General features: G+C 36.4%; 4 protein-coding genes across 4 annotated transcripts in view; all 4 read left to right on the top strand.

The window, feature by feature from the left end:
• The window catches only part of LOC120331689 (leucine-rich repeat-containing G-protein coupled receptor 5A-like), a 51,016-nt gene extending 40,315 nt beyond the window's left edge, over nt 1–10,701 (top strand). Inside the window, exons 7-16 of the mRNA XM_039398814.2 lie at nt 1,976–2,047; nt 2,400–2,471; nt 4,626–4,694; nt 4,771–4,842; nt 4,943–5,014; nt 5,148–5,216; nt 5,421–5,630; nt 6,242–6,313; nt 6,709–6,901; nt 7,066–10,701. Coding sequence (XP_039254748.2) covers nt 1,976–2,047; nt 2,400–2,471; nt 4,626–4,694; nt 4,771–4,842; nt 4,943–5,014; nt 5,148–5,216; nt 5,421–5,630; nt 6,242–6,313; nt 6,709–6,901; nt 7,066–9,735 — 3,571 coding nt within the window. The 3' untranslated portion in view covers nt 9,736–10,701. The remainder of the gene's footprint in view (nt 1–1,975; nt 2,048–2,399; nt 2,472–4,625; nt 4,695–4,770; nt 4,843–4,942; nt 5,015–5,147; nt 5,217–5,420; nt 5,631–6,241; nt 6,314–6,708; nt 6,902–7,065) is intronic.
• Nucleotides 10,702–11,353: 652 nt separating this feature from the next.
• LOC120331735 (actin, muscle) lies at nt 11,354–12,899 on the top strand. Its single transcript, XM_078113514.1, has 2 exons — nt 11,354–12,228; nt 12,438–12,899. Exons 1-2 carry the CDS (start codon nt 11,418–11,420, stop codon nt 12,761–12,763), a joined length of 1,137 nt encoding a protein of 378 aa, XP_077969640.1. The 5' UTR covers nt 11,354–11,417; the 3' UTR covers nt 12,764–12,899.
• A 2,835-nt stretch (nt 12,900–15,734) lies between these two features.
• On the top strand, nt 15,735–17,292 carry LOC120331733 (actin, muscle). Its single transcript, XM_039398873.2, has 2 exons — nt 15,735–16,628; nt 16,834–17,292. Exons 1-2 carry the CDS (start codon nt 15,818–15,820, stop codon nt 17,157–17,159), a joined length of 1,137 nt encoding a protein of 378 aa, XP_039254807.1. The 5' UTR covers nt 15,735–15,817; the 3' UTR covers nt 17,160–17,292.
• Nucleotides 17,293–20,810: 3,518 nt separating this feature from the next.
• Nucleotides 20,811–22,210, top strand: LOC120331732 (actin, muscle). The gene is made up of 2 exons (XM_039398872.2): nt 20,811–21,584; nt 21,790–22,210. The coding sequence occupies exons 1-2, from the start codon at nt 20,912–20,914 to the stop codon at nt 22,113–22,115; spliced, it is 999 nt and encodes a 332-aa protein (XP_039254806.2). The 5' UTR covers nt 20,811–20,911; the 3' UTR covers nt 22,116–22,210.
• Nucleotides 22,211–25,656: the final 3,446 nt, after the last annotated feature.

The following is a 25,656-nucleotide window of genomic DNA, read 5'->3' as shown; positions in this document are numbered from 1 at the left end:
TAAATAGAAAGAAAACTGCAATTGTTTTTCAAAGTCCTTGTTTTATTGCCGTCTTTATTCGAATAACGTTGCCTATATAATCCCTATACGTATATATTATGTTTCATGCAGTATTTCTATCAAAATTTTTGTCAAAATAGCCGACAGTATTTTATTACAAAAACTTGAAAAATCACACGTTTGCGTGAATGTTTGAACGTCAAACGAAGCAGAACAACACAAACTTATCACGAACGATCAGAGAGATTTGAATGTTTTGAGTAAATTTTGATGTTTCCAAAATAAAATGTTTGTCGTCAAACTCGCACCTGCATTTGGTTGATAATGAACTTCCAAAACAATCTTTCACTCGCAAAATGTAAATGTCAATTTAACCAAATTTTTTGAAATTATAAAAAGTCATTTATATAGTGTCTGTATCAATTATCAAAATTGACAGTAAGGAACCTCGTGTTTTGAATAGGTATTCGAAATCGCAAACTACTCAAATTTTCATGAACTGCTTGAATAAACTTCTGTAACGCTGAGTTGCTGTTTTATTTTACCTGACAATATAAAGCGATTTAAAAGAAAGATATACTGTAAACTACTTGACCTTATAATTTCATTGTTATGATCGACGTTTTTTTTTTGCCAGATAGATCTTTATAGAAATCAAACAGTACGCGTTGAGGTCATAAGTCGTGGGTGATTTTATTTGTCGACGACAACTTATTCCCTAACATCGAAAAGTTGCCATTATTGAGAATCAATGGATGATATATATAAAATATTTTTAGTCGGCCATTGCACCGATGCTTTTGTTTGTACCATTTCATAATTGAATATATATGTATAATTGTACTTATAATTAGTTTGATAAAGCAATCATCCTGCTCACTGGAAAACTGAAAGACATGTTAACTCAAGCCAACTTGGTTTTGGAAGATATTATGTCTTTTACTTCACCATACATATATATGTCATTGTCTTCTATGTATGAGAAATCTTTGTGCCTTTTACAATATCTAAATTACTTGATTAGGGGAAATTATTTAGATGTGGGTATCACGTCACACACCCCTTATGAAAAAGCGTCTCCAGTGAAAATTAGTGTCGCATGATATGAGATTAGTTACACTAAGTGCCGCGGACTTTTTGATGTTACTGCAAAGAAAATATTATTTCAGATTAACCGTTTCTCAAAATCCTATTCGCTCTGCTTAACACAAAATATAAACATCGAATAAAAATTGTATTGGATAAAAATATGTTACATCGAACTAACTGATATTTTACAGTTTGTGTCGATTAGAATTCTTCATATTGAATATAGATCTTCATCGATGGCTTTTCTGAACTTCAATATACCACTGAGTCATACATGTGTAATCTTCGTGGTTCATAAAATGATTCGTGCAAAATTTGTGTCTGTGTCGCGGGCGGACTATACTTACACTTATCCTCAACCAAAAATTCTAAATGAAACTAATGAGCTGACTGCAACGTTCAAATACAAATCCTACTGCTTGTTTTTGGTGAATTAAGAAGAAAACAACACACGAAATTTTAACTTATGACCCTCGTTTTCATTATCCCACGACGTATTTACTTATTTTTCCACTCCAGTGGACGTTTTGTGCTTCTTCCGCCACTTCGGTCTAATCTGGTCTCCCTGAAATGTCTTGATGATATAATAGGGGATTAATACATTCTTGTGTGAGAGCATTAGTCAATCAGGTCTGTAACTGTAAATATTAAAAAAAATCCAGAATGCTAATCCAGAAACGAGAAATTGCCGAGAAAATCTCTCTCAAAATTTCCGAACAAACGCAATTTGAACAACAACAACAAATATTTTTGAAGCACAAGGTGACATTCTCCTAAATATGTCGACAGAAGTTACGTGCATTTGTTTCTAAGACACCTTGAAACCAATAGTTTAATTAGTATAAAGCACCAAGTATGATGATGCAATATACGTTTATCTTTGCAGGAATTTGGACATGAACAGAATAACTACTGTTAGAAATGGAGATCTGGATGCTCTGGTGAAATTGAGAGTTTTGTGAGTTTATTTTCTACGTAAATATATTTTATACTTTATGTTACTATAACCACCAACTCTGTAATATTGGACAAGATGATATAAGAGACGCTGAGTTTGTCTCACTGATTTATATGCTTCTTGCCAAACAGCAATTTTGCACCTCAATTCTTGGGTTTCTCCTTGTCATTCTGTGGGTTGATGAAAAATGCAAACAATACCTAAATTTTACTACTTATCAATACTATGTTTTCTGAAGAAATGAACGCTCTATGATGAGTACCTGTAAAGAAAATCAAAATTAAAAGTGTATACTTACTTTTGAGACATCTTGTATTATAGAAACTATATTATATATTATTTTACGTTTCAGACTTTTGAAACACAACGGAATATCAATGATCGAAAATAATGCATTTGAAAGCTCAAGAAATATTCGAATTCTGTGAGTTCAATTTACATTTATAAAATCAGTACATTTTTAAATTTTTGCATATAATTATGATTAGTTATGCAGACTGACCTGCAATTCAGAACTGTTATCTGAGGTTTCATGAATTTTTGCTCGGGAATGATTTATAAAGAATTTTGCACTTGGTTTTTGCAATTTCAGATTTTGTTTTTTTCTTATTGTCTTGCGGCAAAACATGCACCCTACGTTCGTCTATCTTTTGACCGATAATCACACTAGTCACAACGTTCTGTATATATTCTGTTATTTAATATTTTTTCTCCAGAGAAATCGTGAAAACAAAAAATTAGTCACGGCGTAAAATACAATCTGTGAAGCGGACCGGGAAGTCGTCACGGTGGCACAAAAATTGATTTTATCTGATTGACGTTCTTTTCAAGCAGATTTTATACATTTATATGCGGTTTCATTCAATCAGTTTTTCATATAAATTTAAACGATGCTGAGAAAATTCATGACAATTTTTATGCATCTTGACATTATATCGCTGATATCAAACACGATCAATTTTCTGTCAGCTAACACTGACAAATTTTCACACTGCACGCCAATAATGAGCAGTCTGTGCCAAAGTTCTAAGAATTTGCTACATATCTCAGTATAGTGCTCTAAATGGTGTAAACGTTTTGAAAAATACATTTTCATATTCGACAATGTAACAATAATGGATAAATCAACTGAGATATGAAGTTTCTGTTGTACAAAAATGATTATCTCTGGGTGCGATCTTATAGGAATAAAAAGTTTTTATCACACACATCTGCATTGTGACTCCATCCACAATAGTTTGAGTGACAGAATAAAAAGTGCAAACAAAATCGATTGTAAATGAACTATGAAATGTCACGCATAGCTTGAAATAATTACAATTACGAAAGGAGGTGATTGGAGTCGCATTGTCACGGGTTTTTCTCGTAATTGAAAGAGCGGAAGTAAAGAGGAACATAGAATTATAAATCTATATTATCTGAAATTAATTCTCTCCCACACGTGGGAATAAATATAACATTTGTCACGCATTGTTCTGTTTGTTTATGCAGAACATCCGTTGTGGTATGTGCCACTTGAAAATTCGTTCTGCGTTCTACAACAGATTTTATAATTCCCTGGAGTGGAAAGATATTTTCTGCTTTTTAGATGTAAGAAAGGTTGTAATATATATATATGCCCTCAATCTTCTCGGCATTGGTCTCAAATGCTTGATGTTCTAATATATGGAATAATATGTATTAAACCATATTGATGAAAGAATCCCCAATATATATGGTATTTCGGCATTTTTACCTAAAATTTGATTTTCCCGCATAATATAAACCAGAATGATCCCGATTGATTGTAATTGAAAATCTCTATAATGATTTTTATCAAGTTGTTGAATTTGTACGCCCGATCGTCTACTGTCAATTATCTTTTGGTATTTTAAGTAAAACACCTGTCGATAATGTTAATAACATACCTTGAAGATATTTTCAAATGAATTATTTGATTCACACAATTTTTTTCACATCTGTTACAAACGTGGACTATTACTCGACATCCTGGATATCAGCAAAGTTCTATGATTTCCCTATAACGTATAAAAATTAATGAAGCCTCGCGTTTTCCAGGTGTTGATATACAAACATTAACACCTGTCTTCGTTAACTATGCTGAGAAGCGTTCATAAGATTCATAATTATGACAATAGATAAACGTAACTATAAACATAATTATAAAACTTTTCGCAAGTTAGATAACAAGTTAATTATTGGTCACAAAGTAGACCTGTAGATTATTTTGCTGAAAACTTGTTGTTGTTCTTGTTGATGTTGTTGTGACAAATCGCTTGTTTTCGCATTTACTGGACCAATCGATTTGATAAAACCACCAAATTTTAAGCACTTATATATGTTTGAAGCCGCTGTAAAGTTATTACTTTTATCTCAGAGTCTTACGGAACAGTATATTTATCCTAAAATTTGCTATTTTATTTTGAGTGAACAAATTTTTAATGAAATACTGCAGCACTTCTGATCTTCTGATCTTTTCAGAAAAATCTGTGCTTAATTAACCTTACCATACCGATAACGGTCTTTCGTGTCCATATATTTGATTATTGCTCATGTTTATTTATAATTTTATTTTCAGAGAACTTTCGTACAACAATTTGACGTCGCTTCCCATCGCAATCAAGGTAGTTCAGAATCTAGAACAACTGTGAGTGTAACAAAAAAAAATTATATATTGTAATCAAATAGTTATGAAATAATAACACGTTTTAATTTTTTTTTAGAATCATACCTTATAATAATATTGAAGAGTTACCAGATTTGGCATTCGCTGGAAATCCGGAGCTCCGTCAGTTGTAAGTTTCTAGTTATTTTTGTAATATTTTTTTCTTATGTTGCACCAATTGAAAAATTGAACCTTAGATAATTAACTGTTTTACATGTATATTTTTTCAGATCTTTAGCTGGGAATCCAATCAGATCAGTTGGACCGGCATCTTTCTCAGGACTGAGTCATCTACAAACTCTGTAAGTTACTTACACTAGTATGCAACAGCCTTTTTCTTTTATTGATGATTCGACTGGACTTTTTATATACTCTATGCAATTGACACACTCATCTAATTTTCATTTAATTACTATTTTATCTACTACTATTTAGGTATCTCAGAAATGTGGAAGATCAGAAAGAAATTCCCGATTTTTCAGGATGTTCTTCATTAAAAGAATTGTGAGTTGAGATTTTAAATTTAATTGGCAGTAAAATTGAAACTGTAACTCGAACTTCCCAGGATACCCCTAAAAACAAGACTCTTAATTTAGAGAGGAGGATCGATGCTGTAGCTCAGCGTAACGACGACGTCTTAACATACATTTCAAATTTAAGTAATCATATTAATTACTTAGTAACAATATATCATTTATTAAATTTCAGGTCTATTGACGGAGGAAAAATCAAATCTGTTCCACAAAGTTTTTGCTCCAATTTACCAAGTATTAGAAAATTATCCTTGAAAGGAAACAACTTGCGATCTTTGATGGGACTGTCGAAATGTTCAAATCTTACTTCACTCGATGTATCCGGAAATCAACTAACGGAATTAATTTTCAATGAAACAAAACATCTTACCAAAATGTTAGACTTGTAAGTATTAAAGCATCTTAATTTAATTTTACGCCCAAAGTTTTTCTTTCAAAAAACTTCAGTTATGCAAAATTCACTCCCGTACGCAATTCTATTTCCTGATCGTATTGACAAGAACTGCTTCAACTCTCGCGTCAATCATAGGCTCAGTAGCGCTTGGCACTTTAGTGGTTGCCCCTAACTTGGCTCAGAGATCAACCTCTTTTATCTGAATAAATGCGTGCGACCTTGCTTTGGCAAACTTCCATGAATTATATTATAAAAATTTGTTCAAAAAATAGTAAGCATGCCGGAGTCGTGCACAGTCTGCGTTTTTCAAACACTTTTAGCTATATCCAGTTGACTTAACGCTATTGCCGGGGTATTAGGCCAACGTCACAAAATTCAATCACAATATAAATTTTGAAATTCCAATGCAATGTCGAAGTTACATCTAACATGAGTTCGCTTTCACATTTCAATCTAAAACATGTAACATTCAGTTATGAACAAAACAATCTTTTGTATCGAAGTTCTACATTTACTTAAATCATTATTTTGTTCTAAATTTAGTCACGATAAAGATTGAAATATTTCATTTTTATTTATAAGACTTTATTGTTTCTTTGTAGAAAATTAGGTAACAACAAAATAAAACAGATCGATGAAGACGCTTTCTCTGAAATGAAAATGGTTCGAAAAATGTAAGTAGAAATGAGTTCTTCGTTATAATTAGAACAATCCCAAAATTTATTAGATTTACTTGCTTTACATGTTTTGTGTTTTACGGCATACAATGGATCTATAGTGATATTGTTTTACTGTTTGCGACAAAACTTTGGAACACATAAACAACTTACAAAAAAATGCCTTTAACGAACATGCATATTCCGAAATGAATAAATTTCCAAAATAAATCGAAGGGCGCTGTGGCCTAGGCCCTGGTGGACCTAACTATGTTGGCATTGCAAATTGAAACGTTTGAGTCCAAATCCAATGCCCACCACATCATCCAGCGTGTAATAAATTAGGTGGGGGATGTTTAACGGAGGGAGTGCGGTCCTTCTAGTGTAGAGTAATAGTTCTTTTTTCATTTCAGTAACCTCGCTTACAACTCATTCACATATCTTCCAATGAACGGACTCGGAAATCTACGAGAACTAAATATAAGCGGAGTCCGAACTATGTTCTACCTACCTCCAGTTGATCTCTTCCATAGTTTAAGAAGTCTGGTCGCATACTATCCTTACCATTGCTGTCAAGTGGCAAGAATGAAACAAAAATTAGCCGAGGTATGTTATGCACTACATATATTGGTTAAAAGACTAATAGAGCGTCACCAACTATATAACCGTATTCCTGTTACTTCTTTTTCTTCTAAAGTAAACTAAACAAGTATTTCCTCCATTTAGTCTATTACGTAATCAGTTATCAACTATATTCTCTTCTTTCACAGACTTCGCTGACATCAAATTACATGCAACCTGGAATCCAAGATTCTTCGTTTTCACCCCAAAATCATCCGTTCGCCCCATTAAGTTCCCCTGTTCAGTGCAGTCCGGATCCGGGACCTATGACACCATGTGACGATCTTCTGCCGTCAACACCTCTTCGAATATTTTCATGGATTGCTATGATCGTCGCTTTTATTCTGAATGCTCTAATTTTGCTTTCTTGCGGATTGCGATACTGTGTAAGGCGAAGATCTCGAGGTCCAACTACAATACCTTCGGACGAACAAATGCTCAGAAGGGCTGATAGCGATTCGCCATATACAGAAGCAAGAGCGATGGTGTATGATGATTCCGAAGTTTACGGGTCGCATTATTGCCTGAACTTGACGCGTGGTTCACGAAGTATGTACAGAGACAGTGACAGCTTCGACTTGGCACTTTGCCATCTAGCATTGGCTGATTTCATCGTTAGTGCATACACCGCAGTGCTCCTCTCTTACGACCATGCCACTCGTGGCGAATTTGCGGTTCAAGGTGCGTGGTGGCAGCAATCTTCCCTTTGTCATTCCGCTGGATTCCTGTTAACTTTTGGAACTCAACTTGCCTTCACTACCATAGCTGTGATGTCGGTGGAAAGATATTTAGCAACGATGTATCCACTTCAAACTGAAAGACACCTGAGAAAAAACCTTTTGGTGCTGGCACTTATCTCAGCATGGGCGTTGTCACTGATGACAGGAATAGTCACCCTGTTCGGTGGTGCAGGAGACGAAGCGATAGACGGAATTCAGGGTATGATGCCTGCTAAAAGTGGTGCATCATGTCTACCCTGGACTACGGACTTTGTGTACATTGGAACGTTCGTCGGCCTACATGTTCTCTTGTGTCTTGTGACGACCATGTTTTGTGTTATGATGTTTTGCGCGAAACGAAAACAATCTTGGCTCAGTGCAAGGAAGAACACTCGACGTCAAGTTACGTTGTCGGTAGTGTTCAACATCATCTGCATTCTGCCATTAGCTGCGGTTGGTCTGTATGTTTCTGGAATGATGACGTTCTCTGACATGATCTCGGGACAAGATGATGAGTATGCCTCCCCAGATGGGTCTCATACAGTTTTGGACATGGGTCGATTGCTCGCTTTTGTTATGTTTCTCATACCTTTCAGGCCTATGCTGAATCCTATATTATACATTGCGTTCAATAAAGGTCTTCGGGGAGATTTGATTTATGTAACCAGAAAAATATTTATGAACGACTCTAATCCCAGACACATCCAATTCCCTCCACAACAAAACAGCATCTTAGAAACGATGTTTGACAGTGTCACAGACGTTCCACGTGAAGCAGGCCACAATTTTTCACACTTCACTCAACCTGTATTCGATAACACCCTACTTCAGCAAGCGGTCGCTTACGACAATCGTGGGATAGCGTCTTCCAGTTCTGTAAGCTATCACGCACCGCCATCAGTAGCACTGCCACAGTCATCCAGCCACTCAGTGAGTGGTCAAAGGTCAGCCGAACGTAAAAGGCGGCGGCGACATACTAGATCACGACGCACTGAACGGCGAACAACAGACACCGACCCAACAACAGAATCCGAGGTCATAACATTTCATCGAGGCGGAGAAGCAGTTTCATACAATCCGGACGCACGTGAGAGGAGACGAAAGAAATTGAGTGTTCGAAATGGAGGTGTAAATGCAAAGGACGAATTCCAGCGACTTGTTTTCCCACAACGCCCGATAGCTTCTTCTTCACAGGCATCAGACTCCACCATATATCCTATAATGCCAGCAAACAGGAGTGTTGCACAGCAATCGTCTTATCACAACAACAACACTGTTGCACTATCAGCTCCTGCACGTACTGATGCACGTGGTTTATTGACGGAAAATTGCGAACTCAACGATCATGAATCGAATCCCACTCATTATGACCTCTCGGCTTTAAATTCCTTTTGTGTATCAGATGTAAATGACACACGTTCACGTGCAATGACAGAGTCGCCGACAGAGTTTCAATCTAGAAATTCCGGAGAAACCTCTGCAACTTCATTTGAAGTGGATATGGAAGTTGCAGAAATAAACTCTGCCGCGTTTCCGCCATGCGTGCCGGATGAGAATCACTTTTTTGGCGAGAGGGATACGGTGAAGCGTTTACGAGAAAACACGACCAGAAACAAAACAATTCAGCGCGCAAGATCTCGTGAAGATGAGTCATATCTTTTACAAGCAATGCGAAACGCATCGCATGATGATTCTATGGGAGATGTAAATGGAAAGCATCCTGTTAAATTAACAATGCGTAAAGAAAGAGCAGCATCTCATTCATCAGGCAGTAGTGATAACCCATTACTAGGTAGAGTGGGCAAAATTTCAGTTAATTCTTGTGAATACTGCGATTCAGCAGCTTCGAAAGACTCTGGTATTCATTCGGAGATCGATTCGGCAAGCGGGGCATCTTATTCAGATACCAGTATAGGTCGTAGGTTGAGACTTTCGACCAATAATGTACATTTGAAAAACGGTGTTATTTCAACACTCTGTGAACAAGATATCGATAGATTCAAATTGCCTCAACAGTCAGAGTTTGATATTATTTTAACGGGGACCAACAAAGACCTAGTAAATGAAAATTCTATTGGTAACCCAGAAACAACAATTTGAAAGAACGAATACTATATTATAGTGGTATTTTAATTGGCGATACGATCTCAGGGTGATATGATCGGATGCCAGTAACAACAACGTGTGTAAATGATGAGACGTAATCGCCAAGGGCGTAGAATGCATAAATTCAACGGAGCCACATTTTCGCTGTCCCGAAATGCGCATTTGACCTATTGTAATGGGTTCCATTAGTACTGAAATTGTTTCAACTATACCATCAAATACATCATTTATACACTTTATGTACAAAATTTATTGTAGTTTTTTTATTCCTTTGTTTCATTTACCTTGTTTGCATTTGAACGTCAACTCTATTCAATTTGTTGTTTATATTTTGCTTACTTTACACTGCCTCCAATGTTTATATATATTAATAAACACTTTTTGTTGATAAAAATAAAAAGCGGCCCCTTCGCTTGTTTAGCCTGCGGTCGTTACTATAACCCCATCCATAAATAGTTCATAGATTAGCACAGCGTTAGCACGATCCAACTCACACCGCCATCAAATATCCGATGTAACACTATCATATCAACTTATTGCATTATATCAGCACAGACTGATTTGTAGGCCTACGCCGTTTGTTCAATTACATATTTGAACAGCCAAAATATGGTTATATTGCGGAGAACTGATCGCTTTAAACAATTTTGTGCGATCATTCAACACTCTTGTCTGATTTGTGTGTGGTGTCATGTCGTCGATTTTTTTTTTATTTAATTTTAATTAAAATTATGCCGAATAATTATATTTAATGTTGTTTTTGTCTGAATTTTAATACAAAAACCTTTACTTTTTTGTTTGATAAATGTTATATCGCAACATGAAATGTACAAAAAAATTCATGAATATGTTTTATTTAACAATATAGCGTGTCTATCTCTTTTTTAACTTTGTTTCAAAATACATTTGCTTACCCGTCCGTCGATAATAATAAACTCTTTTTTACTGAACACTTTCTTATGTTTCAAAGCACTAAAAGAAAATGGAAGAGAAGCTCAATAAACATCTGATGATAGCACTCAATGAGGTATAAGGAAGAATTAGTGTTCAGACACTAGCAATGATAGAGCAGATTAAAGCAAAACCAGCAATAAAGCTGTGTAGAGCATCTGAAACGTTTATTTCTATTCGAATGCCGTCTTAACTAGGTAATAAATTGGAAATTCGGTATGCTTACGATAAAAATTTAACAAAAAATAGTGCAACGATAATAATAATTTGCTATTGTGCAATGCAAAACATAACTTCCAACTTCGCTTCCGTAAGAGAATCAAATAGACTGATCTACGAATAGTTCGCACGTGAAAATATTTTTATGATCATTTTTTTTGCTCCGCTTGTTTGCACGCGAGAAAATAATTTGCGGAGTGTCCTGGGAACTTCTCTGGGAACAACTTCATAATAGCACCAATAATAAAAAATAAAAAAAATCTTCCCTTTCATGGTATCAAAATAAAGGTGCAAGTTGTCACGCAGTTGTGGGGTGAAAAAATGTGCGAAAACATGCTAAAATAGGTTGCGATTGTACAGTAGACTTCGTAACAGCTGGGAAGTTATAAATTCGTACATTCCAAGACATCACGTAATATAAATAAGTCGTGAAGATACACATTCATCATCATACGACAGTTCAAGTTTTCTAATCTACATTTACTTCTATCTTCCGAAATTAAACCATGTCTGACGGAGAAGAAGATCAAACCGCAATTGTCTGCGACAACGGATCTGGATTAGTTAAATCTGGATTTGCTGGGGATGATGCTCCCAGAGCCGTTTTCCCTTCAATTGTCGGAAGACCAAGACATCAAGGCGTGATGGTAGGAATGGGACAAAAAGATAGCTATGTCGGTGATGAAGCACAAAGCAAAAGAGGAATTTTGACGCTCAAATATCCCATAGAACATGGAATAATTACCAATTGGGACGACATGGAAAAAATTTGGCATCATACAATGTACAACGAGCTACGAGTTGCGCCTGAAGAACACCCAACTCTTTTAACTGAGGCACCATTGAACCCAAAAGCAAATAGAGAAAAGATGACTCAAATAATGTTCGAAACATTCAACGTTCCAGCAATGTACGTAGCTATTCAGGCCGTTCTGTCGTTGTATGCATCAGGCAGAACTACAGGTATTGTCATGGATGCAGGAGATGGGGTTTCGCACAATGTGCCAATTTATGAAGGATATGCGCTTCCCCATGCAATTGCCCGGCTTGATTTGGCTGGACGAGATCTGACCGATTACTTGATGAAGATTCTTACAGAAAGAGGGTACTCCTTCGTCACGACTGCTGAACGGGAAATTGTCCGAGATATCAAAGAAAAATTGTGCTATGTTGCACTCGACTTTGAACAAGAAATGGCGACTGCTGCATCTTCTACGTCGCTCGAAAAAAGCTACGAACTTCCTGATGGTCAGGTCATCACAATTGGTAACGAAAGGTTTAGATGCCCTGAAACATTATTTCAGCCATCATTTATTGGTAAGTTGATTAATATATTTTCAATGTCGTAGATAACTAATACTGATTACTAGTCTCGATGGAGATGAAATAACATTAGAAAAACTAACGAGATAGCCTTCGTAAGCATGCCACATTGCATTTCATAATATATATATTCCATATAAGTCAATTTAATAAAATTCAAGTGCACATTTTGCTCTATTAATTGTCATTAAATTAAATTTAAGGTATGGAATCTGCTGGAATACACGAAACAACATACAATTCTATAATGAAGTGCGATATCGATATTCGTAAAGACTTGTATGCCAACAATGTTCTCTCTGGTGGAACCACAATGTATCCCGGTATTGCTGATCGTATGCAGAAAGAAATCACTGCTCTTGCACCAAGTACAATGAAAATCAAGATCATCGCTCCCCCTGAAAGAAAATATTCTGTCTGGATCGGAGGATCAATTCTTGCATCTCTATCAACATTTCAACAAATGTGGATTTCAAAACAAGAATATGACGAAGCTGGTCCATCGATTGTGCATAGAAAATGTTTTTAACTTTGGATATTTACTTTGCTCGTTCGCAAACTAAAATTTAATACGAGTTGATTCTAAAAATACTAAATAATCGGAATAAACTAATATATATGAATAAATACGAAGCTGGTACAAAGACATCAGCGTCTCGATGCCATATTCGCCTTTGAATGAGAACGGTCATGGTTATCTCAGTTTTTAACTCCCAAATTCTACTGATGAGATAGAAGTGGATAATACTACACAGGAAGACAAGTGCAGTTGTTTACCACTTTGTGGCCGTATACCCATGGCCGCCATGCCCAAACCATTGCGTTTGACTTTTAGACTGCCACAAATACTGGCGTCAGGCGGGGTACCACGCATGGTAAGCTCTCTTGCGATCTATTGGTAATACGCCATGAACAATGGCAAGAGCTGCCGCAACCATGTTATGTAGAAACAACCAATGAAAGCGTCATATAAGAGCCGCCATATGATGGCTATAACTGCGCCTCGAGAAAGATGTAGGCCCAAATCAGATATTTAGGCTTTTTGGATTTGAAACCCAAAAAATGTCGCCACACCTAGAGAAGCCGATAGATCTGACAATTATTGGCATAAGTTATTATACAGTCAATGGAAAAGTCACTTCAACCGGTTAGCGACCGTCCGACCGATTGCAATCCAGTTAACCCGTTTCGTAACTGATAGACCTCGCTTCTTTATCTTTTACTGATATATGCCGTAGTAGGAAAGATTATAATCGACAAACCATATCGAAATGCCATATATGCAACTGTACGTTCACTGAAATCAATTCTAGATTAACCATTAAGCAATATAAGCAGGTGCTTATGTCACCAAGGGGAAGGGAGCACCTTAGAAATATCCATAGACGAATATTCAAAGGTGCCTCAGTGTTCAATGGAATAATTCGAATTCAACATGTGCGACGAATTATATCTGGTTTGGATAAGGATTTTTCTGATCATATTGAATTGTCAAATTTGATATGTTACTGCAATCGGTTATTCGATCGGTTATTGGACACGTAGGTGGACCTATGAATCGTTCTAATATATGTTGTTGTTGTTCTTGTTGTTCTTTGTCACAGAAAAAACTTTTCTCTTTGATTACTGGACCAATTGCTTTGAAAGTTTCAGTTCTTTAAGAATAAATTTTTCGCTAGAATGCTATTACTTTTATTTATTTCAAATATTCCGGTGAGCTGCATGGGAGTCGTTTTTTTGTGTGCCATGACGCCATCCAAATTTGCCACTAGAAGCCGCTACGTGTCCATATATTTGAGCATAGCTCTCTTGTTTTCAAGATGATTGTTGAAAAAATTCCAAGATCTGAAATAGAATCCCAACGATATGCATTTATTTTAGTAGAATAGAAAACCCGAGTAGGTTTTAGAGGAACTTAATATGGTCCAATATTATAATCTCGTTAGATATGCTTGTTTATTGTTCTTATTTTTTTCTTTTCTAACGTTTAATTATTATTGGACACTAAGTGGCCCCATGTATCGTTGTAGGTTGGTAGGGAGGGGGGATATAAGGGAGGTTGAAGTGGGATATGATTATAACTAGCAATGAAATGTTATAAGTGTAGTGAGTCGCGTGTGAAAATGACTGGGAGTTCAAACATTCATGGGTGCAGGTGCCTGTGCATGACAATGTCCGTGTGCGTATAGGAGGGAGAGGGTTCTTCACACGATCCGTTGTTGTTGTCATTGTTACTTATTGAAGCAAGTTTCTCTTGTGTGATTGGTCAACTCTGACTTGATGAATTTATTTAGTATTCAGTTTTCATACATGCAATTTCCAGCGTGTACTAATCGACCGCCGACTATGTTTGCGATGATTTGTGGAAAGACAATTACCAACAAAGGGCAAAAGTGTGATATAGGATTTAACTAACAATGATTAGAATAATGTACCGAGCATCACCAAGAATTTACTTACAGTTTGTAAACCACCTTAATGTCAATATATATTTATTGAATTTTCGTGAATGAAAATGACTGTGGATTAGAATATCCATGGGTGCAAATATCCACGGGTGCAGATGTCTGTGCATTAAAATGTCCATGTTTAAAATGTACGTGAGTTCAAATTCGGTTGGTGTTAATGATGGGTACAAGCGTCTATGGGTGCTCCTGCTCATGTTCTTGGGTTTTGATGTGCGCGGGTCTAATTTAATGCGGGTGCTTGAATGTGTGGGCACAAAGGTACAAAATCACCTTTACATTGATAAAAATGTTAGCTTTCATCACCTATATATAGCGATTTGGGAAAAACGACAACTTTGTGAATTAGAGTTCAGTCTGTACTGGGAAGTGAGCATTTTACTATTTTCACTCTCGGAGAGTTGATTAAAAAAAGTTGGGATATGGAACCAAAATTTCCTTCACCTGGAATCGGAATCTCGGAGTTTTGAGTAGGAATCGAATGTAAATTTTCATCGAATCAACAGACCGGATGGAGGTGGCTGTCAAAAAGCTCACTGCTAGATTAAAAGGTATCAATCCGGTTCAGCAAATACATGAGAAATAAATAAGAAATATGGTGCCTCAAGCAGAAAATAGTGCTATGATACAAAAAGCAAGGTATTGTACGAAGTATTACTTTACCTTTCAACGTAGCTTCTATTCCAATTTTGAATATCAAATGAAGGAACTGAATTATTTGTAAATTTTGAATTTATTTGTTATTTGTAGAATTATTTGTATATACAATCATCATTTGCTCAACTAGTCGAGCAAAGTATCACATAAAACTTCTCACAATGAAATCTCTGGGATCAATGTCGTGACAACTATGATAAGTGAAGAATATATCTTCCCTTTTATGGTATCTAAATAAAAGTGCAAGTTGTCACGCGGTTGTAGTGTCACGAAAATGTGCGAAAATATGCTAAAATAGGTTGTGAACAGTGCTGGTTAGTAATTTAAACAGCCGGGATATTGAAATTTCGTACATTCCAAGACATCAAGTAATATAAATAAGTGCGTAGATCAAATTTCATCATCATTCGACAGTTCAAGTCTTCTAATCTACAAATACGTTTACCTTCCTAAATTAAACTATGTCTGACGGAGAGGAAGATCAAACCGCAATTGTCTGTGACAACGGATCTGGATTAGTTAAATCTGGATTTGCTGGTGATGATGCCCCAAGAGCCGTGTTCCCTTCCATTGTCGGAAGACCAAGACATCAAGGCGTGATGGTAGGAATGGGACAAAAAGATAGCTATGTCGGTGATGAAGCTCAAAGCAAAAGAGGAATTTTGACGCTTAAATATCCGATTGAACATGGAATCATTACCAATTGGGACGACATGGAAAAAATTTGGCATCATACAATGTATAACGAACTACGAGTTGCGCCTGAAGAACACCCAACTCTTTTAACTGAAGCCCCATTGAACCCAAAAGCAAATAGAGAAAAGATGACTCAAATAATGTTCGAAACATTCAACGTTCCAGCAATGTACGTAGCTATTCAGGCCGTTTTGTCGTTGTATGCATCAGGCAGAACAACAGGTATTGTCATGGATGCAGGAGATGGGGTTTCGCACAATGTGCCAATTTATGAGGGATATGCGCTTCCCCATGCAATTGCTCGGCTTGATTTGGCTGGACGAGATCTGACCGATTACTTGATGAAGATTCTTACAGAAAGAGGGTACTCCTTCGTCACGACTGCTGAACGGGAAATTGTCCGAGATATTAAAGAAAAATTGTGTTATGTTGCACTCGACTTTGAACAAGAAATGGCGACTGCTGCATCTTCTACATCGCTCGAAAAAAGCTACGAACTTCCTGATGGTCAGGTCATTACAATTGGTAACGAAAGATTCAGATGTCCTGAAACTCTTTTCCAGCCATCATTTATTGGTAAGTCGATTTATATATTTTCAATCTCGTAGATAACTAATACTGACGACCAGTCTCGATGGAGATGAAATAGCACTAGAACAACTAACGAGATAGCCTCCGTAAACATGCAACATTGCATTTCATAATATATTCCATAGAAGTTTATCTGATAAAATTCAAGAGCACGATTTGCTTTATTAATTGTCATTCAATTAATTTTAAGGTATGGAATCTGCTGGAATACACGAAACTACATACAATTCTATAATGAAGTGCGATATTGATATTCGTAAAGACTTGTACGCCAACAATGTTCTCTCTGGTGGAACCACAATGTATCCTGGTATTGCTGATCGTATGCAGAAAGAAATCACTGCTCTTGCACCAAGTACAATGAAAATCAAGATCATCGCTCCTCCTGAAAGAAAATATTCTGTGTGGATCGGAGGATCAATTCTTGCATCTCTATCAACATTCCAACAAATGTGGATTTCAAAGCAAGAATATGACGAAGCTGGTCCATCGATTGTGCATAGAAAATGTTTTTAACTTTGGATATTTATTTTGCTCGTTCTAACTAAAATGTAATACGAAGAGTTGATTCTAAAAATAATAAATAATTGGAATAAACTAATATGAATAAATATGAAGCTTGTACAAAGGCATCAGCGTCTCGATATCATATTCGCCTTTGAATGATAACGGTCATGGTTATCTCAGTTTTTAACTCTTCGGTGCTGAAAGCAAACTCTACTGATAAGATGGAAGTGGATAATACTACACAGAAAGACAAGTGCAGTTATTACTTATCGATCTTAAGATCGGTAAGTATATTGATAAGTAATTGTCTGTCTCTCTGTTTGTTTGTCTGTTAGATGAACGCGATATCTCACGAAGGCGAGATTGAATCTGCTCTAAATTTTGCATGTGCATTCATCGGACCAGAAGTCTATTGATTTTGGATGAATTATGTCGTATAATTAGCGAGTTATTATTTAATTAGTTATGGGACACGCGGTGTCACTATACAGTAACAAATCGAAACCGCAGTTTCGATCGATAAGTCTTCGGTCTCCGACCGATATTCTCGTTTACCACTTTGTGGCCGTATACTCATGGCCACCATGCCCAAATCATTACGTTTGACTTTTAGACTGCCACAAATAATGGTGTGAGGCGGGGTACTACGCAGCAAATCGGAAACCATGGCGGGTAAGCTCTCATAGCAAGGGATGTAAGTTTTGAATATTTTAATTTCGAATCGAATTCCGAATCGGAAAGTTCCGATTCAAAAATTTTCGAATCTGATTCTATTTAGTATAACATCACATTATCGTTAAATTTCTTCAAATTTGAGAGAACTATTTCAACTATAGCATAAATTATGATTAAATAACAATAACGAACATGAAGAATGAGTAAAGCTAGTAGAAGAACACATTGAATTGATGCTTAATCTTTAAAATATATTAGAGAATATTTTATTCAGTTACATAGAGTTACATTCAGTTATATTTACTTATTACATAAATTTATGCTCGCCTACAATACCGAATATATAGTGATCGTTTCTTCTAGAATTAACCTTTAAAATTCATCCAAATGATACGCCTCAGTGAACCATGCTTCAGTACCACTTGGGCCGTGATTTTAAAGAAAGCAAATGATGGGAGAGAAGCATCGAATACCTACGTTTTTAATGAAGAATAATGTTGTTGTTATAGTGGCATTACATAGGTAATTTAAAGACACGTTTATATAATGACATATTTGTAGAACTTCTTAACATTTTAAATAGTCTAAATAAAATTTAACGAAACCATTGGTTCCTCTAAAGCTGTGAGCGATATAAAATATAACTTCGGACCTTGGAACGCTGTAAACGCAGGGAAAATATACGCTTTTGGTCGATTATGAGACAACGTCACTGAGTCGTGCAATCGCCTCGTGCTATCTAAATTATTTTTTTTATGTAGAATCAAGCCCTCTTTTCTCAAATTGCTCCGAATCGATTCGAATTGACGCTGATTCGAATCGCTTCGATTCGAAATTCTAAAACTTACATCCCTACTCATAGCATATATTTGTAATACGCCATGAACAATGACAAGAGCTGCCGCAACCATGTCATGTAGTAACAACCTATGAAAGCGTCATATAAGAGCCGCCATATAATGGCATGACTGCGCTTCGAGAAAGATGTAGGCCTAAATTAGATATTTAGGCTATTTAGATTTAAAACATAAAGCGACGAATTATATCTGGTTTGGATAAGGATTTTTCTGATCATGTTGAATTGTCAAATTTGATATGTTACTGCAATCGGTTATTCGATCGGTTATTGAACACGTAGGTGGACCTATGAATCGTTCTAATATATGTTGTTGTTCTTCTTGTTCTTGTTGTTCTTTGTCACAGAAAAAAACTTTTCTTATTGATTATTGGACCAATTGCTTTGAAAGTTTCAGTGCTTTAAGAATAAATTTTCGCTAGAATGATATTACTTTTATTTATTTCAAATATTCCGGTGAGCTGCATGGGAGTCGTTTTTTTGTGTGCCATGACGCCATCCAAATTTGCCACTAGAAGCCGCTACGTGTCCATATATTTGAGCATAGCTCTCTTGTTTTCAAGATGATTGTTGAAAAAATTCCAAGATCTGAAATAGAATCCCAACGATATGCATTTATTTTAGTAGAATAAAAAACCCGAGTAGGTTTTGGAGGAACTTAATATGGTCCAATATTATAATCTCGTTAGATATGCTTGTTTATTGTTCTTTATTTTTTTCTTTTCTAACGTTTAATTATTATTGGACACTAAGTGGCCCTATGTATCGTTGTAGGTTGGTAGGGAGGGGGGATATAAGAGAGGTAGAAGTGGGATATCATTATACCTAGCAATGAAATGTAATAAGTGTAGTGAGTCGCGTGTAAAAAACTGGGAGTTCAAACATTCATGGGTGCAGGTGCCTGTGCATGACAATGTCCGTGTGCGTATAGGAGGGAGAGGGTTCTTCACACGATCCGTTGTTGTTGTCATTGTTACTTATTGAAGCAAGTTTCTCTTGTGTGATTGGTCAACTCTGACTTGATGAATTTATTTAGTATTCAGTTTTCATACATACAATTTCCAGCGTGTACTAATCGACCGCCGACTATGTTTGCGATGATTTGTGGAAAGACAATTACCAACAAAGGGCAAAAGTGTGATATAGGATTTTAACTAACAATGATTGGAATAATGTACCGAGCCTCACCAAAAATTTACTTACAGATTGTAAACCACCTTAATGTCAATATATATTTATTGAATTTTTGTGAATGAAAATGACTGTGGGTTAGAATATCCATGGGTGCAAATATCCACGGGTGCAGATGTCTGTGCATTAAAATGTCCATGTTTGAAATGTACGTGAGTTCAAATTCGGTTGGTGTTAATGATGGGTACAAGCGTCTATGGGTGCTCCTGCTCATGTTCTTGGGTTTTAATGTGCGCGGGTCTAATTTAATGCGGATGCTTGAATGTGTGGGCACAAAGGTACAAAATCACCTTTACATTGATGAAAATGTTAGCTTTCATCACTTATATATAGCGATTTGGGGAAAACGACAACTTTATGAATTAGAGTTCAGTCTGTACTGGGAAGTGAGCATTTTACTATTTTCACTCTCGGAGAGTTGATTAAAAAAAGTTGGGATATGGAACCAAAATTTCCTTCACCTGGAATCGGAATCTCGGAGTTTAGAGTAGGAATCGAATGTAAATTTTCTTCGAATCAACAGACCGGATGGAGGTGGCTGTCAAAAAGCTCACTCATAGATTATAAGGTATCAATCCGGTTCAGCAAATACATGAGAAATAAATAAGAAATGTGGTGCCTCAAGCAGAAAATAGTGCTATGATACAAAAAGCAAGGTATTGTACGAAGTATTACTTTACCTTTCAACGTAGTTTCTATTCCAATTTTGAATATCAAATGAAGGAACTGAAATATTTGTAAATTTTGTATTTATTTGTTATTTGTAGAATTATTTGTATATACAATCATCTCTTGCTCAACTAGTTGAGCAAAGTATCACATAAAACTTCTCACAATGAAATCTCTCGGATCAATGTCGTGACAACTATGATAAGTGAAGAATATATCTTCCCTTTTATGGTATCTAAATAAAAGTGCAAGTTGTCACGCAATTGTCTGTGACAACGGATCTGGATTAGTTAAATCTGGATTTGCTGGTGATGATGCCCCAAGAGCCGTGTTCCCTTCCATTGTCGGAAGACCAAGACATCAAGGCGTGATGGTAGGAATGGGACAAAAAGATAGCTATGTAGGTGATGAAGCTCAAAGCAAAAGAGGAATTCTGACGCTTAAATATCCGATTGAACATGGAATCATTACCAATTGGGACGACATGGAAAAAATTTGGCATCATACAATGTATAACGAACTACGAGTTGCGCCTGAAGAACACCCAACTCTTCTAACTGAAGCCCCATTGAACCCAAAAGCAAATAGAGAAAAGATGACTCAAATAATGTTCGAAACATTCAACGTTCCAGCAATGTACGTAGCCATTCAGGCCGTTTTGTCGTTGTATGCATCAGGCAGAACAACAGGTATTGTCATGGATGCAGGAGATGGGGTTTCGCACAATGTGCCAATTTATGAGGGATATGCGCTTCCCCATGCAATTGCTCGGCTTGATTTGGCTGGACGAGATCTGACCGATTACTTGATGAAGATTCTTACAGAAAGAGGGTACTCCTTCGTCACGACTGCTGAACGGGAAATTGTCCGAGATATTAAAGAAAAATTGTGCTATGTTGCACTCGACTTTGAACAAGAAATGGCGACTGCTGCATCTTCTACATCGCTCGAAAAAAGCTACGAACTTCCTGATGGTCAGGTCATTACAATTGGTAACGAAAGATTCAGATGTCCTGAAACTCTTTTCCAGCCATCATTTATTGGTAAGTCGATTTATATATTTTCAATCTCGTAGATAACTAATACTGACGACCAGTCTCGATGGAGATGAAATAGCACTAGAACAACTAACGAGATAGCCTCCGTAAACATGCAACATTGCATTTCATAATATATTCCATAGAAGTTTATCTGATAAAATTCAAGAGCACGATTTGCTTTATTAATTGTCATTCAATTAATTTTAAGGTATGGAATCTGCTGGAATACACGAAACTACATACAATTCTATAATGAAGTGCGATATTGATATTCGTAAAGACTTGTACGCCAACAATGTTCTCTCTGGTGGAACCACAATGTATCCTGGTATTGCTGATCGTATGCAGAAAGAAATCACTGCTCTTGCACCAAGTACAATGAAAATCAAGATCATCGCTCCTCCTGAAAGAAAATATTCTGTGTGGATCGGAGGATCAATTCTTGCATCTCTATCAACATTCCAACAAATGTGGATTTCAAAGCAAGAATATGACGAAGCTGGTCCATCGATTGTGCATAGAAAATGTTTTTAACTTTGGATATTTATTTTGCTCGTTCTAACTAAAATGTAATACGAAGAGTTGATTCTAAAAATAATAAATAATTGGAATAAACTAATATGAATAAATATGAACCTTTTACAAAGGCATCAGCGTCTCGATATCATATTCGCTTTTGAATGATAACGGTCATGGTTATCTCAGTTTTTAACTCTTCGGTGCTGAAAGCAAACTCTACTGATAAGATGGAAGTGGATAATACTACACAGAAAGACAAGTGCAGTTATTACTTATCGATCTTAAGATCGGTAAGTATATTGATAGGTAATTGTCTGTCTCTCTGTTTGTTTGCCTGTTAGATGAACGCGATATCTCACGAAGGCGAGATTGAATGTGCTCCAAATTTTGCATGTGCATTCATCGGACCAGAAGTCTATTGATTTTGGATGAATTATGTCGTATAATTACCGAGTTATTAATTAATTAGTTATGGGACACGCGGTGTCACTATACAGTCACGAATCGAAACCGCAGTTTCGATCGATAAGTCTTCGGTCTCCGACCGATATTCTCGTTTACCACTTTGTGGCCGTATACTCATGGCCACCATGCCCAAAGCATTGCGTTTGACTTTTAGACTGCCACAAATAATGGTGTGAGGCGGGGTACTACGCAGCAAATCGGAAACCATGGCGGGTAAGCTCTCATAGCAAGGGATGTAAGTTTTGAATATTTTAATTTCGAATCGAATTCCGAGACGGAAAGTTCCGTTTCAAAAATTTTCGAATCTGATTCGATTTAGTATAACATCACATTATCGTTAAATTTCTTCAAATTTGAGAGAACTATTTCAACTATAGCATAAATTATGATTAAATAACAATAACGAACACGACGAATGAGTAAACCTAGTAGAAGAACACATTGAATTGATGCTTAATCTTTAAAATATATTAGAGAATATTTTATTTAGTTACATAGAGTTACATTCAGTTATATTTACTTATTACATAAATTTATGTTCGCCAACAATACGGAATATATAGTGATCGTTTCTTCTAGAATTAACCTTTAAAATTCATCCAAATGATACGCCTCAGTGAACCATGCTTCATTACCACTTGGGCCGTGATTTTAAAGAAAGCAAATGATGGGAGAGAAGCATCGAATACCTAAGTTTTTATTGAAGAATAATGTTGTTGTTATAGTGGCATTACATAGGTAATTTAAAGACACGTTTATATAATGACATATTTGTAGAACTTCTTAACATTTTAAATAGTCTAAATAAAATGTAACGAAACCATTGGTTCCTCTAAAGCTGTGAGCGATATAAATTATAACTTCGGACCTTGGAACGCTGTAAACGCAGGGAAAATATACGCTTTTGGTCGATTATGAGACAACGTCACTGAGTCGTGCAATCGCCTCGTGCTATCTAAATTATTTTTTTTTTATGTAGAATCAAGCCCTCTTTTCTCAAATTTCTCCGAATCGATTCGAATTGACGCTGATTCGAATCGCTTCGATTCGAAATTCTAAAACTTACATCCCTACTCATAGCATCTATTTGTAATACGCCATGAACAATGGCAAGAGCTGCCGCAACCATGTCATGTAGTAACAACCTATGAAAGCGTCATATAAGAGCCGCCATATAATGGCTATGACTGCGCCTCGAGAAAGATGTAGGCCTAAATTAGATATTTAGGCTATTTAGATTTAAAACCTAAAAAATGTCGCCACACCTAGAGAAGCCGATAGATGGCATAAGATATTATACAGTCAATGGAAAAGTCACTTCAACCGGTTAGCAACCGTCCGATCGATTGCAATCCACTTAAGACGTTTCGTAACTGATAGACCTCGCTTCTTTATCTTTTACTGATATATGCCGTAGTAGGAAAGATTATAATCGACAAACCATATCGAAATGCCATATATGCAACTGTACGTCCACTGTAATCAGTTCTAGATTCCCATTAAGCAATATAAGCAGGTGCTTATGTCACCAAGGGGAAGGGAGCACGTTAGAAATGTCCATAGACGAATATTCAAAGGTGCCTCAGTGTTCAACGGAATAATTCGAATTCAACATGTGCGACGAATTATATCTGGTTTGGATAAGGATTTTTCTGATCTTGTTGAATTGTCAAATTTGATATGTTACTGCAATCGGTTATTTGATCGGTTATTGGACACGTAGATGGACCTATGAATCGTGTAAATATTATGTTGTTGTTGTTGTTCTGCGTCACAGAAAAAAACTTTTCTCTTTGATTACTGGACCAATTGCTTTGAAAGTTTCAGTACTTTAAGAATAAATTTTTCGCTAGAATGCTATTACTTTTATTTATTTCAAATATTCCGGTGAGCTGCATGGGAGTCGTTTTTTGTGTGCCATGTCATCCAAATTTGCCACTAGAAGTCGCTACGTGTCCATATATTTGAGCATAGCCCTCTTGTTTTCAAGATGATTGTTGAAAAAATTCCAAGATCTAAAATAGAATCCCAACGATATGCATTTATTTTAGTAGAATAGAAAACCCGAATAGGTTTTGGAGGAACTTAATATGGTCCAATATTATAATCTCGTTAGATATGCTTGTTTATTGTTCTTTATTTTTTTCTTTTCTAACGTTTAATTATTATTGGACACTAAGTGGCCCTATGTATCGTTGTAGGTTGGTAGGGAGGGGGGATATAAGGGAGGTAGAAGTGGGATATGATTATAACTAGCAATGAAATGTAATAAGTGTAGTGAGTCGCGTGTGAAAATGACTGGGAGTTTAAACATTCATGGGTGCAGATGCCTGTGCATGACAAATGTCCGTGTGCGTATAGGAGGGAGAGGGTTCTTCACACGATCCGTTGTTGTTGTTGTCATTGTTACTTATTGAAGCACGTTTCTCTTGTGTGATTGGTCAACTCTGACCTTGATGAATTTATTAGTATTCAGTTTTCATACATACAATTTCCAGAGTGTACTAATCGACCGCCGACTATGTTTTCGATGATTTGTGGAAAAAAATTACCAACAAAGGGCAAAAGTGGTGATATAGTATTTTAAACTAACAATGATTGGAATAATGTACCGATGGGTACAAGCGTCCTATGGGTGCTCCTGCTCATGTTCTTGGGTTTTAATGTGCGCGGGTCTAATTTAATGCGGGTGCTTGAATGTGTGGGCACAAAGGTACAAAATCACCTTTACATTGATGAAAATGTTAGCTTTCAGCACCTATATATAGCGATTTGGGGGAAAAACGACAACTTTATGAATTAGAGTTCAGTCTGTACTGGGAAGTGAGCATTTTACTATTTTCACTCTCGGAGAGTTGACAAAAAAAAAGTTGGGGTATGGAACCAAAATTTCCTTCACCTGGAATCGGAATCTCGGAGTTTAGAGTAGGAATCGAATGTAAATTTTCTTCGAATCAACAGACCGGATGGAGGTGGCTGTCAAAAAGCTCACTGCTAGATTAAAAGGTATCAATCCGGCAGCAAATACATGAGAAATAAATAAGAAATAGGGTGCCTCAAGCAGAAAATAGTGCTATGATACAAAAAGCAG

The sequence above is a fragment of the Styela clava genome, chromosome 6 (genome assembly GCF_964204865.1).
Source record: "Styela clava chromosome 6, kaStyClav1.hap1.2, whole genome shotgun sequence".
NCBI classification, from domain to species: Eukaryota; Metazoa; Chordata; class Ascidiacea; order Stolidobranchia; family Styelidae; genus Styela; species Styela clava.
This window is presented reverse-complemented; position numbering and strand designations above follow the sequence as displayed.